This window comes from Glossina fuscipes, unplaced genomic scaffold (assembly GCF_014805625.2).
Source record: "Glossina fuscipes isolate IAEA_lab_2018 unplaced genomic scaffold, Yale_Gfus_2 150, whole genome shotgun sequence".
In the NCBI taxonomy this organism is placed as follows: Eukaryota; Metazoa; Arthropoda; class Insecta; order Diptera; family Glossinidae; genus Glossina; species Glossina fuscipes.
Window position 1 is genome coordinate 1,793,018 of NW_023998493.1, and position 16,689 is coordinate 1,809,706.

Consider the following 16,689-nt stretch of genomic DNA (forward strand, 5'->3'; position numbering starts at 1 on the left):
TATAAGGAAATGTCATCATATTTGCCTAATTATGCAATAAAATAGACGTTTACAACTAAAGTAAATAGATATATCGGATTATTTCCCAACTGATTCTTTAGTTTTTTTTTCTTTTACTGTAAAATTATATTAAAGCCATTTGCAATCCAATGTATTCAATGTTCCGTGAGACACACGGGGAGATATATGTTATTGAAACGCTGCAAACTATACGACCGATCAACCAAACGAATGCGTTCTATTTAAATTAATTATTGAACAAAGATTAAGACATTCAAGCTAAAGGCTAAATTCGCTTAAAACCCTAATTCATATAGAATCTCAAGTTAAACTAAGATATAAATGCATTTCACACAAGAATACCCTATTGGATTCACGGCATACAATTGTGGGGAAAAGTCAGTGACTCCAATATTGACATACATCAAAAAGTTTTGGATCTTATCAGGTAGCTTTGCGGGTATCCTCACGGTACAAACTTCGTGGCTTCAAGGTGAAATAGTTTTCAACTCATTTCTACATATCATCAAATTTGCAATCCTTCTGATTTGATGAGTATGACTGCACCTATCGAACAGATAAATGTTACAGACCAACTTGAAGAACACTTCATGGATTGCTTCTATTGGACGTGTGCGAATTTTCATCGCTTTCAGGACAAAAATATCTTGCATAAAACTTCGCAAGTCAATTTCTAAGCGTTTGATAGCGTTTGTATTGACCTTTCAATATTTATAATGTGTTAATAGCAAATCTCTTTGGATATTAAAAACTCGGACCAACGTAGTCTTCAGTTCAAGAAAGTCAAACGAAAGCCCTTTTTAGATGTGTTTTTACATTTGATTTAAGACTGTCACTTTCTTTTAGCGATTGTGTACACTCTTGTGTTTTGAAATGGGAGAATTCGACGAAATTATACTCGGATAATGGTGCTGTGTTTCGCTAAGAATTTTTGCAGAATTTAGATGTTTCCGCGGTGTCCATATTTATTTTAGAGTAAAGGAATTGTTGGGTAGATAATATATTTTCATGTCAGGAATGTACAAAATAATTTTATATAGTCTGTCTTGTACTGTCTGCAGTAAGCAAGCCCAATCAACCGACCAATAGAATGGAAGTGTACGTAGCGGTATTACATAAGTTTTGATGCATTTTAATTTGTTGAGAGAGTAATTTTACAAAAACTAAATAATAAAACAATAAAAGTACCATGTCGTGCGTTGCAACTGTTTCTTTAATAAATGTTGTTCTTCTTCCAGGAAACGAAAGTCTTCATGTCTTTTACGTTCAATTTCCTCTTGCAAAATTTCTTGATCTGAGTTCTCATTATTCACCCATTTGTGCCGGTTATCCTGCTTACACATATAGGTGAGCAGCTGCATGTCAATAAATCACACAATCCTGCTCATCTCCTATGTAAATGAAGATTTTGCTCATCTGCTTCAAACATAACAATTCAAACATGATTTTCATATCGGCTCCTAGAAACTGAACGGGCTGTAGCAGCGACACAAAAAATCGCCTGTTGTGCTCCTATCAATGAAAAATTCAAGATGAATGAAATTAAAATGAATAAGAGAATATGTTGCGAAGCCACCAATCGTTGCTCAAACGAGTTCATTTATTTTAGCCGCTCTATTAGTATATGGTCATATAAAAAATCCGGCTGCAAGTTATCAACACATAATTCCAACGTTCGTAAACTTATAATCATTAATTATAAGTCATTAAATTTAAATATAAATACTGAAAGAACATTTTTTGTGAAATTTTTTCGCATCTAACTTTCTAAAGTATACGAACCGTTCAAAGGCGAAACCGTAAATGTTTAACAAATTTCTTTTTCTAACTTCTAACCTCTTTTTTTTGCCTCTTTAAATTTTTTTTTCGCAAACACCCACTTCCTCAAACTTCTTATTGTGGAATGATTTTGAGTTGCTGTCATCTGGTTTTTCTCTTTACATCGGTTCCTAATAAGAATTCTTTTTTGTTGAGAATGGACAGAGCACAGAAATCACAGAGTTCTTTTCAATAAATGCAAAACATCTACCATACTACCAAATTTTCCCGAAATGGAAGCTATTTCATACATGTTTGCATTCGTAAGTTTCCATTACCATGAAAATATTCCCCGACATGGAGCTAAATGAATAATAAATAAAAATTGCCGCACTTCTTTTCAAAAATGTACAGAAAACAAGAAAGAAGAAGACTAGAAATTTTCTGATTTGATTGTGTGGGTCTTTATTCTCAAAAAGTTTTGTATGATAATTGCGTCTCTGTTGTGCGTTTACATAAACAAAAGATTTTGCATAAATCTATATAAATTGATTAAATTCTGCATCGGCTGCTTCGTGATGACATTGTGCTTTCAGTGCGTATTTTGCACGAGTGATACGAAAAGAAAAAACTGAAAAGCATTACATACATACTTCGGGTTCAAATAAAAGAAACACGAAATACAGCCCCTATATAAATCATAAATGTAAGTAGCGTCGCCATCAGTTTAAAAAATTTCGTGTATTCTAGTTTTTCTTTCCTTTGCAATACCCAAAAATGGGTCAAAAATGATTCCATATCATGCAAGAGATATTGAACTAAACGTTAATACAAATTATATAAGTATAGAAGACTATTTAAAGGTCCTACTTATTTGCTATTTACTAATTTAATTAAGAAGAAATCCACAATTTAGATTGATGGGCAGATGGAAATTTAAGTGCTCACACGTGAAATGGAAGTTAAATTGAAATAGAATTAATGTAGGTCAACCAAGCCAATAAGGTTGTACCAGTAATAACGACATTTCCGTGCACGTTCGCGTACACATTTATTGCTTGTTTTAAACGCTCTCGTTTGCCTACCATTTTTCTCCTGTTCACGCTGAAGGTTATGATCGCGTCACTTTTTGTATATTCACAAACTTACTTTTATTATTTCTTCTCTTCTATAACAAAAATTATATCTCGTTCAAATGCTAATTTCCACGTCCCAAATGAATAACAAACATCCTTTAATTTGGTATATAATTTGAATGTAGTTTTCATTCTTTTAATAACGTAATCTACTTCCCAAATGACGAAATTCCAATTGATATTTTATACAATAAATAGGAATTTTCCAAGCCACCGTTCCGCAAATGGATGTCTCGACAAAAAAGAAATATTGCAATTTATACGTACGTTTATACGTATAAATATGCATTACGATTGATATCTTTCTGCAATTAGAAATGTTAATTTGTAACGGTTTTCATTTCTAATGGATGTTAATTCGAAACGGTTTTCAATTCTAATGCATTAATAAGTAACTGATGATTATGGAGTTTCTTCATACGTTATATCTTTCGTTCTAGAAACGCGCCATTGCCTATTATGAACAGATTTTTTTATACCACTGTTACTGTCGCCACACATTGATTATATCTGTGGGACCAAGCGCAAGAATTTTTACAGAAGATGTATTCGATCTCTTCGTCTCCATCATTAAGTTCAAAACTGAAGAAGAAGCCTTGGAGAAAGCAAATCAAACACGACGGGGTCTAGCCGGTTACTTTTTCAGTGTCAAAAGCGGTGTCAAAGAATTCGGTATTGATCGTGAAGGCGGTTATCTCGGCGTCGATGAATATGTTGACGTTAAATACGTTTTTTTGGGTAATCTCAAGTATTAACAGAGAAAGGCAGCGCAGTGCTGCTGCTGACTAAACTCGCGAACTCCTGTGTTATAAAATGTTTTTTTGTAAATAAATAACAAAAAGAAAATTTGTTTAGATAAGTGTTACTACTATTTCTTTTTTCATACGCTACATGCTTTACCACAAATACTATAAAGTTGTGCCAATAGACAGATGGACAGACGAATAGGCGTCTATGTAAAACTGGCCAAGAACTTGCATACTTTACGGGGTTTTTGAAGCTGATTTCTGCGCGTTATAGAGATAGGTGTGGTGAATTTTTTCCATTTTTTTCCATGATTGGTACAGCATAGCCCACAGAATTTGCGTTCAAATTTTTGCACATTTATTTGCTGTAGTTTATGAGAAATGAACAAAAAACCAATTTTTCGTACCTTTTGGAAAACAGAGGTCTTCTCAGCTTACGTGGTAGTGAAGGTGGTTTGCCCCATTTTCAATACCAACCTGTGTGTGCCATATTTGAGGACGATAGCTTCCTTTTTGGTGTAGCTTGCTTGTTCTTCTTCCTTTTTGGAGCAGGTGACTTGTTCTTCTTCCTTTTCGGTGCAGGTTGCTTGTTCTTCTTTTTTCTTTTTGATGCAGGTTGCTGAAAATATTTAAAGGACAGATTAAGATTAGGTTAAGAGAAACGGATAGCTTGCGCAAACCTTCATCATCCATTATGTGCGCAGGAGCGATTAATCACAAATAGAAATTTTCAGTAATTCTAAAAACTTATTTTGATTGATTGATGAAAATGATGAAAATGCTAGGAAAGCGTCAGACACATGTACAGTAATTAATTTTTTATTCAACAAGCGCGAAACGATTTGTTAATTCTTTATTTTAAACTTTAAATTTAATACTTTGAATGATTCGTTAATTATTAAGATTTATTTTAATTTTAATAATTTTTTTTTATATTCCCTAATGATGTTTAATCAGGTTTAATGTAGTTTTGGTACCGCAAGACTGCAAATTATTGTAATATTTAATAATGTTTAATCAAGTTTAATCAAGTTTAATCAAGTTTAATCAAGTTTAATGATGTTCAATCAGGTGGCATTGGTACGTCGGATGTTCTGTGCAATTATGGATTTGTCCCTTCCGGGGGTTGAGGGTAAGGATATTTTGGTGGTTCCTTTGGTATGTGTGCTTGAGCATCATGAGCAAAGTGCACGCTGTCTTAGTGGTTTCTCTTGAGCGCGTGGTTGCTGTTGTCTTTGCGTAACCTTTTCAATTTTATTTTTTTTATATTTAAATTTGCAACGAATATAATCGGTGAAAATAGCCGAATTGAAGTTTCACTTTAAAGATATAAGGATGAACAACAGTTTTAATTAGTAATTATAACTTTATATACATAATAAAGCAATATATTCCCATTGTCCATATATTTTACAGGTCATCATCTTACTGCCATAAATATATTGAATCCCGGAATCCTAATAAATATATAGCCAATAGTAAGCAGCTTGTATTATGGTAATCGGATCAAACGTTGCGAATCTCTTAGAGTCTACTTGCCTAATTTGTAAAGCTTTCTCGTATTGACGCCATATACACTAAGTATAGTAAAGCGTTTGACTTAGCTAGCCGTAAATTATTGATCTTCAAACTCCAGGCCTCTGGCTTCCCTTTATTCTTATTGAAATAGATAAGCTCTTATCTCCGTAATAGATCTTTTAAGGTTTTGTTTAACTCTATCACCTCTGGCTGATACTCTCTGACGTCGGGTGTCCGTCAAGATAACCACTTACGACCCTTTTTGTTTATGTAATACATCAATAATCTCCCTTTACACTTTTAGAAGAAAATAATTAAAAATTGAATTTTATTATTAAACAAATCTATCAGAATGATTTCGCAGGTTACATTATTTAGATCACTGCAAAAAAAATAGCAAAATTTGAAATTGCATAATAACCGCCGCTAATTATGCTGATGCACATTTTTCCTTCCGGGTTTATTTTTTTCAATTACTTATGCGCTAAAATACGTAACATTGACACTTTCCAATGTCTTTATTTTATTATACCCACCATTGTAAGATGGAGGTATACTCATTTTCTTTTTTTTCCAAATTATATGTAACACCCAAAAGGAAGCTTCAGAGACCCTGTAAAGTATGTATATTTTTGATCATCGTGAAATGCTGAGTTAATTTTGCCATGCCCGTCCGTGTGTGTGTAAAGATATCGACTTTAAATTTGGTAAAACATTGGACGTTTCTGCACGCAGGTCGGCATTGAAAATGGGCCAAATTATTTAGAGAAAAAGCACGCAAAGGAGCGTAAACTAAACGCAACTCTGTTTTTTTTAACAAAAATTTTAGGACTTTTGATCGTTACTCGAAAATTATTAAAATTAGCTCCCTGAAATTTCCCATATTTACTTTACGAAACAGTTTACTTTTTAGCTCCGAAAATGGAACCAATCGGCCATACCCACACAAAGTTGCGGGGAACTAAATTTTAATTTTTTCAATTTTTTTTTAGCTTTTATACTTATTTATGACAATGCAAATAAGACCGAATGTTCAAAACTAACTTGTACACTCCTCAAATGAAGGCATATTATCTGCTTAAAAATGGGTTCATTTTAAAATGAGTATGGTAGACACCGCTATTAATTCTTTCTTAATAATGCCAGCGATATAGGTATAATATAAACGAACTTTGAGAGAAGAATGGGAAAAGCTTAGTGGGAGGTATGCGGGACTCGGCCTCTATCAAATAGAAGAGAATAGAGTTGAGTCACTAGGATCCCTTCAAAAGTAATTCCCGCTCTTTGCCCTTAGGAAACTGGGTAAGAACCCGCCTGATTCTTTGCCTGTTTTTACCGTCACTTGAAAAACGTAGATTTGTCCCCGATGTTTCCTTCTTAATTAAATTAATAAATGCTACTAAGGATTCACCCACACTACTAGCGACATAAGCTTCAATGTCCCCTTTGTTTCTCTAGGCTTATAGCATAAAGCTTAGTCAATTACGAACTTTTCAATCCCTTTAGAGTTTTAGAGTTTGTAAAAATTTAATTGGTTTCTGTAATTTAATCTCAAAATCTATCAAATCAATTCTCCTAAATACGCGCGCTTTCTCTATGTCGTAGCTAGAGTAGCTTCTCATCTTGATATCTTCATAGGGTTCGAAAATTAAACAACGTTTTTTCACTATTATCGGTTGCCAAGTTTTGGCTTGGAGGTTTCAATCGGATTTACGTCAGCTGTGGGTGTTCTTTTGTGCTAGATGTACATACTTTATTTCTTCTTTTTTTTCTCTCTCTCTCTTTATATTACATATGAATTTTGTCCGTTCTATTTTCTTGTTTTTCCTTTATTTTTCTTTAAATTCTTTTGAATAGCAATTAATAATACTCAGCATAAGATTTATTTCTAGGAGTCTATTAAATTCGGCTGTTAATTTACTTTAGTTGCGTTTCACGTGTAAATAAATTTTATATAAACAAATAAATAAATTACCGTTGTTCCAGCTCAGCATATGCAAATTTTTAAAAGCATTTAAATGAGTTTAACAATAACTTTTATCGCTCGCATGTTTCTTTTAATGGCTCCGATTTCTCGGATGATTTTGAAATCTCAAATCTGTTTGCTATCGAAACTTTTCGACAGCTAATCTCGATTTTTCAGCAAACTACCCATATCCTATAACTATAACTAACTCGGTTTCAATTCTTAATTTGGCTATTTCTGAAGATGACGTTTTTAAAGCTCTCTAAAATATAATTGTGCGCGTGGACCTGATGGAATTCCACCATGTGTACTTAAATCTTGCGCTGTCGAGTTATGTGGTGTGATCTCAAACATTTTTAAACTGTCCTTGAATTTAGGTGTTTTCCCTTCGTGTTGGAAGAGTAGTTTCCTTATTCCTATCCACAAAAGTGGAAATAGACAATTTGTTGAAAACTACAGAGGTACAGCCAAGTTGAGTGTCTTGCCTAAGTGATTCGAGCGAATTGTGACTTAGCATTTGGCCTTTGCCATTAATTCGTATATTTCTCCGCAACAGCACGGCTTTCGGAAAGGGCGATCTACAGTCACCAACTTGTTAGAGTTTACTTGTCATGTTTTCAAGTCTTTTTCTAGTGGCTCTCGCATAGATGTTATATACACTGATTTAAGCAAAGCGTTTGATATGGTTAACCATAACTTACTTATCTTTAAACTCCAAGCTTCAGGATTCCCTTTCTATTTAGTGAAATGAATAAGCTCTTATCTGATATGGTTAACCATAATTTACTTGTCTTTAAATTCCAATCTTTAGGCGTCCCTTTCTATTTAGTGGAATGGATAATCTCTTATCTGCACAATAGATCCTTCAGGGTTTTGTTTACCTTCATCACCTCGAAAGAATTCCCCGTTATGTCTGGCGTACCTCAAGGCAGTCACTTAGGTCCAATTTTATTTCAATGATCAATGATCTCCCATCGGTGATTAATTCCAGCCAGATCTTAATGTATGCTGATGATGTGAAACCGTTTTCTTCCTTCTCTGTAGAATCCCATTCACATCAGCTTCAAAGTGATTTGAATAATTTGGTTGCATGGCGGTCTTTAAAACTTCTGAAACTAAATCTAAATAAATGTAAGAAGCTCTCTTTCTCAAGAAGAAAGTCATTCATTACTCAGTATTTCATTGATTCGCACAAGTTGGAGAACGTTGATACGTTTACAGGTTTAGGCGTTCTATTTGACCATAGATTACATTTTAACTTGCATAATGAGCTCTCGTTAAGCAAAGCTAGTTCCGCGCTTGGTTTTATAAATGAGCGGTCCAAAGAACTTGATGATCCTTACATTATGAAAAGGCTGTACATGTGTTTGGTAAGACCCATACTCCAGTATGCCTCTCTTGTGTGGTCTCTTTCATATAGGTGCTACGTAGATTCAATTGAACCTGTTCAAAAGCAATTCTTGCTGTTTGCTCTTAAAAATTTGGGTTGGGATCCGATTGCCTCTCTTCCCCCCTCTGAAAACAGGTTGCTTCTGCTGTCCCAACCGTCTCTTGAGAAACGTAGGTTTGTTCTTGGCGTTTCTTTTCTAATTAAAGTAATAAATGGTGCCATTGGCTCGCCTTCATTACTTGGTGAAATAAGCTTTAATGTCCCTAACCGCTTCTCTAGGCAGTTTATCTTGGTTAAGCTTAGTCAGTGTAAATTTAATTATGAGCTGTTCAATCCGCTCAGAGTCGTTTGCAAGAACCTAAATGACGTCTACCACTTATTCTCTCTTATTATCGGACTCTTTAAAGTCCATTAAAGCAACATTGCTTAATACGCGCGATTTACCTATGTCGTATTTAAACTAGCTTGTATCCTTAAAAAGTCGTTACGTTTCGAAAATGAATTATTGTTAATTTATTATCGGTTGCCAGGCTTATGCATGTTTGCGATGGCTTAGGGGTTCATTTGCAATTTGGTTCTGTACCGGTTGTAAGTGTGGCCCTATGCTGATGATGTACATGCTTTTTTTTCTTTTTTCTTTTTTTTCTTCTTATTTGTTTTATAGTACTTATACTAAATTTTATTATTAATCAATATAAGTTTTGCATTAAGAGCCAATTGAACTCGACTGTTATTTGTTTAGTTGGGTTTCTAGTATAAGTAGAATAAATAAATAAATAAATACATAAATATACTCACTAATTTTTTTATTTATTTTATTTATTTTGGTTTACCCATTTGTGCATGAAATTCAACTAAAGAAAATTATATTCGAATTCAGTGCATCTTAAGAGAAATTGTTTTAAAAACTGGTGTGCAATAAAACTGAAGATAAAAAAGAAGAATAATAATAATAAGGTAAGTTAAAAATAAATTAAAAAGTTAAAAATAATAATTCATGTATAAATAAATAAAAAGGGGGGAAAAAAAAGAAAAAATAAAAAAAAGCATGTACACAGCTAGCACAGAAGGTACACCCGCAACAAGAACAGATCCAGGTTGCAAGTGAACCCGTAAACCATTGCAAACATGCATAAACTTGGCAACCGACACGTTAACAATACAATATTATTTTAAATAAAAAAAAAAGAGTTATTAAGAATGAAATGTTAGTTTAAGTACGACATAGGCAATTCGCGCATATTAAGCATAGTTGCTTTAATAGACTTTAAAGAGTGCGATAATGAGAATAAGTGATTTAGCCTTCTGCAAGCAAGTCTGAGCGGGTTAAACGGCTCACAATTTTATTTACCTTGATTAAGCTTAATCAAGATGAAGTGCCTAGAGAAGCGGTTAGGAATATTAAAGCTTATCTCAGCAAGTAATGCAGGCGAGTCAATAGTACCATTTATTACTCTGACTAAGAAGAAAACCCCAAGAACAAATCTACGTTTCTCAAGTGGTGGTAAGGATAATAGAAGCAACCTATTTGCATAGGCGGGAAGAGAGGCAATCGGGCCCCAACCCAAGTTTTTAAGAGCAAACAGCAAGAATTGCTTTTGAACAGATTCAATTGAATCTACATAGTACCTATATGAAGGAGACCACACAACAGAGGCGAGTATATGTCTTAGCAAACACATGTACAGCGTTTCCGCAATATAAGGATCATCAAGCTCTTTGGACCACCTCTTCATAAAACCAAGCGCGGATATAGCTTTGCTTATGGTATTAATTTGTCGAATTCTTTAGTTTTCCTTCAATTTTAACAAGTAAGAAAGTTATATTCGACGGGGGCCAAATCTCTTATACCCATTACTGTACTTTTCGCATTCTACTCTACAAGTTCTTTTATTTGATACCCATGTCGCTGGTATTATTAAGAAGCAAGTAATCGCGGTGTCTACCAGAGCGTACATATAATTAGAGGAACTAATATGTAGGTATCGTCGAGCCACCAGTACCTTAGAAAAAGAGAAGGAACAAAGAAAGCAACCAGTAGTATAGTGGTAAACTGATGGCGCCATGTATCGTCAGTACGGTGATGGGTGTGCCAGTACTTCCCATTTCAGCAGCAACAGTATATCTTTGACAACAATTGCAATAAGTGGCCAAAATAGTATTTTTAGTCAATTCTTTTTTCAAACGAACAGGTACCAATAGGACGCATAAGACTTTTTCTTTTCATCCAATAAGTATTCACTATCTTTGAACTTTTTTGGTTCCCCAGGCCGTTCTCTGTCAAAATCACCACTCTTGAACTGTCGATACCAAAACCAGCATCACCATAAGTTTCTAAAAGTGTCTGATGGCCTTCGTCAGTAAATTTGTTCAAATCAAACAACAAAGGTAATGAATGTCGAAACTGCAATTTTTTAGCGTCCCATATTAGCGTGTGTAAACACTGAAAATCTCAATAATACTGTTACGAAAATCCCAAATTCAGTTAATGTCAGCTAAGTAATTTTCGTAATAATAAATTCCCTAAAGAAGGAAAAACCAAATGATCATTCGCAGGCGCATCATGCAGGTGCAGGCCGATGAAAACGATTAGGGGAAAAGCAGTCTGGGATTAGAAATACAACCATAAATTTAAATATAGTAACATTCTTGTAAAAATGTACATAAACAGAATATTTGTGGAAAGGAGAGTTAGTCGGGCAAGAACATTTGAGCTGAGAGTACGGCCAAAATAAATTGTGAATAATTCTACTGTTAAGAAATATAACTGTAAATAAATACTCCTACTGTTGTGAAAGACAAAGTAGTAAAATAAAAGAACTTTGAAATGTATTTCTCTTGATCGAAATATCCACGATCTAGAGATATGGACTGTATCTTAATAAAAGCGAATTTCATAACAATACTAAATTGAATACTGTTCTTTTAGGTAGAGAAAGGTTAAAACCACCGTTAATCGTTATATTAACTGACGCTTCGCATTTCTTTATAATTTTTACCTGTAAAAGTCGCGTATCAAAATGAACGCGACCACCTAATATATTGGGCACTCTTATTTCGTCTATTCTACTGCAAGGCACAGATTCAACTGCTGTTGAAAATGTACAGGAAAAATGTCTAAGAAAAATTTACACCAAAAATTTCTAATAAAGTTATTGCAGATATCTTCAGGTTATAAAATCATCACTTTTCATTAACCCAAGGTATGTTTACAACTTGAAAGTCGGATCGCTTCGGGCATGAAGTTTATGTTCATTTTGCAAAACGTTTATCACGTCTAGAAGCAAGCATCAGAGACCCCACAAAGTATTCTCGATCAGTATCAAATTCCAAGTTGATAAGCATGTCCGTCTGTATAATGTCTGTTGTACACATTCTCCGCCGCAAAAATAAAGCTATCGGCTTCAAATTTGGCACAAACAGTGGAAGTTCTTGCACGCAGATTAGTCTTGAAAGCAGACCAAATCGGCCGAAGAAGACGTCCACAGCGCCACGTAAACTAAGAATACCTCTGTTTTTCAAGGGGAATGAAAAATTTGGTTTTTGCTTGCTACTCATAAACTATGTACAAATGCACAAAAATTTTAACGCATATTCTATGGGTGATGCTGTAACATTTGTGCAGATATTTAAAAAAAAATGACCACGCCCACACAATATTATAGTGAGTCAAAATTTAATTATTTATCCAATACCTTTATAACGCACAGAAACAAGCTTCAAAAATCCCATAAAGTATACAGAATCTTGGTCAGCTTCAAATCTTGAATGCACTTAAATATGACCGCCTGTTCGTCTGTCCATCTGCCTGGTTACGCAACTTTGTGGTACTTGTGGTAAACACTTTTCCATTAGCGAAAATGAGAATGTCGTCTAAACATTTGCAAATGATTTTGAAATTGAAGTAAACTTTTCAAAGGACATGCCTACAACACCCACTTTCTTATACGACAAAAACTCTTATTTTGAATAGGAGAAATCAGCTGCGCGCACTATATATATACACATTGCAGAGCGTGAGAATGTAGTTCTCTTACTTCTTTTGTCTTCTTTTGGGGTAAACGCTGTTGGGTATAAACGATTCGGTCCCGGGCTAATTTAATTTTTCTACTTGCTTTTCTTTACTATTCTTTATATATTTCGTTCTAGTTTTTATTAATAATTAGTATAATATTTACCTCTAACAGTTAATTGAACTCGGCTGCTAGTTTATTTTAGCTGAATATCATGTGTAATAATGTAAATATAATATAGCAACAAAGTGTAATTTTTAGTACTTCATGAAGAGAAGGGAAATAAAATCGTTGACAGGGAATTTCGATCCGGTCCACATTGATCCATGTTTTTGGCCTGCTGCAGTATAAGGACTCTTATGGAAAGCAGCCCTTTTCGTGAAACCAGGATGTAATTATTCATTTATCGCGAAAATAAATGAAGAATTGCATTAGATATTGTAGTATTTAATGGCTGGTTTTGATCGGCTATATTTCTATTCGTTTCTTTAACGCTAGTTTATTATTTGAGCTATTAAAAGTTTCTGTTGTGTCACCAAATAGAATTGTTTAGAAGCGTGATTTAGCGGCACTAACCAAAGGAAGAGCGTTTATCGAAGTTCAAGCAAAAAATTTCTCATATACTTTTTAACCTTTTTTTTCTTTTTAATACAAACTCATCACAGAATTCTCAAAGAGAGAACTACAATTTTTTTATTCGAATATTTATAAAAATTTATATTTATAGAAATTTAATGAGGAAGAAAAAATGTGACGCGTAATCCAATAAGCTGCCACTAGCATGCGACTCCAGGAGTCCAAACTTTCTTATACCAATTACGTAAGTGATAGATTGAAGCAGCTCCACCATCCCAGTGTTCAAAATCCATTTCCTCCTCTATAGTCCACGAATTCTCTTCGATATCATAACTTTCAAGAATTGACTCCTTACCAATAAACACGTAAATTCCATCTTCCATATTCAAAGCCTTATGCTCATGTCCTCCAACATTCAAATCTGACAATTTTTGCCATTTATTAGAACGTGCCTCAAAACGTTGGCATTGCCTTTCTGCGTCATATCCCCCAATACAGTACAGCGAGTAACCACGCGAGGCGACATCAAACCATTCAATACCGATTATGTTATTATTAAGATTACACCATTGAGCTTCGCGTGGGTCAAAACGGTTATGCAACATTTTTCCATTCCCGCCACATCCCAAGCTATAAATACTATTTTCAATGACTGCCACGCCATTATTCGCGCCATATGGTGCAGGAGTATCTGGACAATTGTACCACTTGTCAGTTATAGGATCGTAGTTTTCGACAGTTGTATTATTATTTCCACCGACCGCGTAGATGAGGTCATTGCAAACACAAGCACCATAATAATGGCGATCGTTGTGCATAGAAGCAATGTGCGTCCACTGGTTAGTGATGGGATCATAACGTTCTGCTGTTCTTTTGTCACGTCCACCCATAGAATAAACAAAACCTTTGAAGAAAACTGTAGAATGGCTTATTCTATCCTCTTTCATAGATGAGATGGTGAACCCCTTGTCATTGTATACATCATACAGTTTACAGCTGCTGTGTTTTTCACCTATTTCCATGTCACTTTCTTCAGTGTTATCGGCCGCAGTGTCATCTTCTTCATTATCACTATATTTACGATCACCATTATCAGCATTACTAAAGCCACCGGTAAATATCACGTGAAGCACGCCATATCGCTTTTTGTTCTTTTTTGGAGATTCTAGATTGTTGGACGAATCTTCTCGTTTAATTTCTCCGTTTAGCACGAGTTCCTTACGCAGCTGATTGTTTTTGACCAAAGGTTCAGCAAGAACGTGATTTTTCAAAAATTCAGTTTCAAGAAGAGGTAAACGGATGTGGCTCATTAGTTCTCCGAAATGAATTTGTCGCCCCTCTTGATTATACTTTACCCAGTTCAGTACGGCTTGATAAGCATTTTCTTCAAATTGTACATAGAGATCATCCGCTGTTATTATTGCCTTAAACTGGAAAGAAGAAAACTTGACTTTATTTAGAAATGTGTTATCTCGAGACTGCACTGGAGTAGCTATAATTTAATTGTTACAATTGCTACTATAGATCAGTTAGCACGATTGGCCACTTGTCTGCATACCTCCTCGAAGGTCAACGTTAACAACTCCTCACTATTAATTAAACGAGCAAAGTGTTTTAAAATGTAATTGTGACAATAGTCGAAAAGATTCTTATTGGAGTGTTTATCTGCAAAATTGTTACATTTTAAAGCTGAGTACGTCTAAAGGAACTGTTTAAACCTACCAGCAAAATCTCGCATATTAAAGCAATTAGTTAGCTTCACTGCATCTTTCAAAAAACTTTCACATTTGCCCTTTATCCACTCCATTTGAAGAAAGTCTGATGCAAAAAAAAGGGCCGTAATGTTATCTTCGGTAATTGTAATCTCACCGCTATACAAATAGTCGACAATTGCTTTCATAACAGTCGGCTCAACATTAGTAAACGTTACTTTTCCTTCTGCTTTCTCCTTTAGATCGTCTGTAAAAGTTTAGAGATTTGCTTATAGATATTTCCTCATCTTAGTTTGTTATGAAAATGCTTACGTTGAAGCATGGCCGCGAAATAGGGGGAAGCAGTTGCAAGTACCTCTTTATGAACATATATACTTTCATCCCCAACTTCCAGAGTAAAATTGGACTGTTGCCAAGTGAAATAGTCTTACTTTAGATTTTACTTTCATTCGTTTTCGTGATTTCCATGCTTACCTCTTGACCCAGGCGCATTTTACTGAAGGCATCAAGCATAGCAGGCTCGTAACTTGCGTTGAAGTACGTTTTAGGAGAGATTTCTTCGCTTACGCTTTCATTATTTACAGACCTGAAAGCATAACACAAATATCTTGAAAATCGAAGTTGAGCAAAATGTATCAAAATTTAATAAGAAATCTATAAACTGAGACGAATACAAATATGCAATTAATTGGTTTACTGTTAAAATAGATTCTTGGCTCAAGTGACTCAAAAACAAAATGTGTTAAAAATTCAGGCTTTTACTAATAGAAACTCTATGAAGAAACATGAGCGCATATGTACAGAAAATTGGAACATTGCCAGGAATGACAGAGACTCATCCGAAATTATTCGAATATTGGTAAACGCAATAATCAGTTGATCAATTTGTCTATTGTTTGAAAAAGAATTTAATTGTGGTTTTACTTACATATCGAGGTAAAGGATATAATTAGGCCCAAGAGCTACTGTAAGTTTATTAAATTATTATTCGGTCGAACCACACATACGCTTCAGCTTAGATATGAGACGTATATAGTTGTCAAACGTTCAGTTTGAACCAATTGTCATAACTCTGTCTAGCTTCGCTAGAGTTTGCAGCAGTTGCAGAAGTTTAGATCTTGAAACTACATACGAAAAAGATTAAAATATTTTGCTTTTTATTCGTTCGCTTTATATTTTATATGAGTAACACAATTCTACTTTCCTTTACTTGCGTTAAAGAAATATTCCGCTTTGCTGAACAATTTTCCAAGCAGGCAGATTAAACTAATAAATTTTCCTTACTATTCAATAAGTTAGCGGGCTGACTAAGTGAGGCGTCATTTGCATTTTCGCGTTAAAAACTCCCGTGTGGTAAATAAAATGAGCAACCGCCCTGCCATACTGTTTTATTGTAAGCAAAAACATGTGAGATGGTTTTCGAACGAAAAATAAAGAAATCATCGCAGACATTGCAATCAGAAATGATTGCGCTACATACCAGTTCCTCTCAAAGATAATCTCTGAATAAAGAATTTCTTTTCAACTCCTGTGAAATTAAATTCCTAAATTGCCTTCTAACAGGTCACAAGTGTAGTAAAGCTTATCTCCATATGATTAAGTCCGCATCTAGAGGTCTTTGTAACGCGTGTAACTTAAGAGAATCCGCAGAGCACTTAATCATCAACTGTCAATAAAACACCAGTAACGGGAATCGTTTCAATTTTTTCCTATCTCATTATCTCCTTTGCGGGTTCAGAAACCATCTTTTGAGCAATGAATGAAGGGTTATTCAAAGAGCTGACTTCCTCTATTAAACGAACCGGTATCAACATCTCATATCATCTCTGTGTTCAATGCAAAAGATTACCGTC

At 34.5% G+C, this 16,689-nt stretch overlaps 1 protein-coding gene across 1 annotated transcript; it reads right to left on the reverse strand.

Moving 5' to 3' along the window:
* Positions 1–13,324: 13,324 nt before the first annotated feature.
* On the reverse strand, positions 13,325–16,190 carry LOC119641451 (kelch-like protein 3). The gene is made up of 7 exons (XM_038040140.1): positions 16,047–16,190; positions 15,765–15,960; positions 15,311–15,422; positions 15,149–15,242; positions 14,847–15,083; positions 14,683–14,789; positions 13,325–14,554 (listed from the first exon to the last, which is right to left on the reverse strand). Coding segments are annotated over exons 2-7 (1,782 nt in total). The 5' UTR covers positions 15,767–15,960; positions 16,047–16,190.
* Between the last annotated feature and the right edge of the window lie 499 nt (positions 16,191–16,689).

Coding starts and splice junctions, on each gene's coding strand:
- LOC119641451 (XM_038040140.1), bottom strand. Junction 14,790..14,846: donor TAATATGCGAGATTTTGCTG/GTAGGTTTAAAC, acceptor ACAATTTTGCAG/ATAAACACTCCAATAAGAAT. Junction 14,555..14,682: donor TAACGTTGACCTTCGAGGAG/GTATGCAGACAA, acceptor TCTTCTTTCCAG/TTTAAGGCAATAATAACAGC.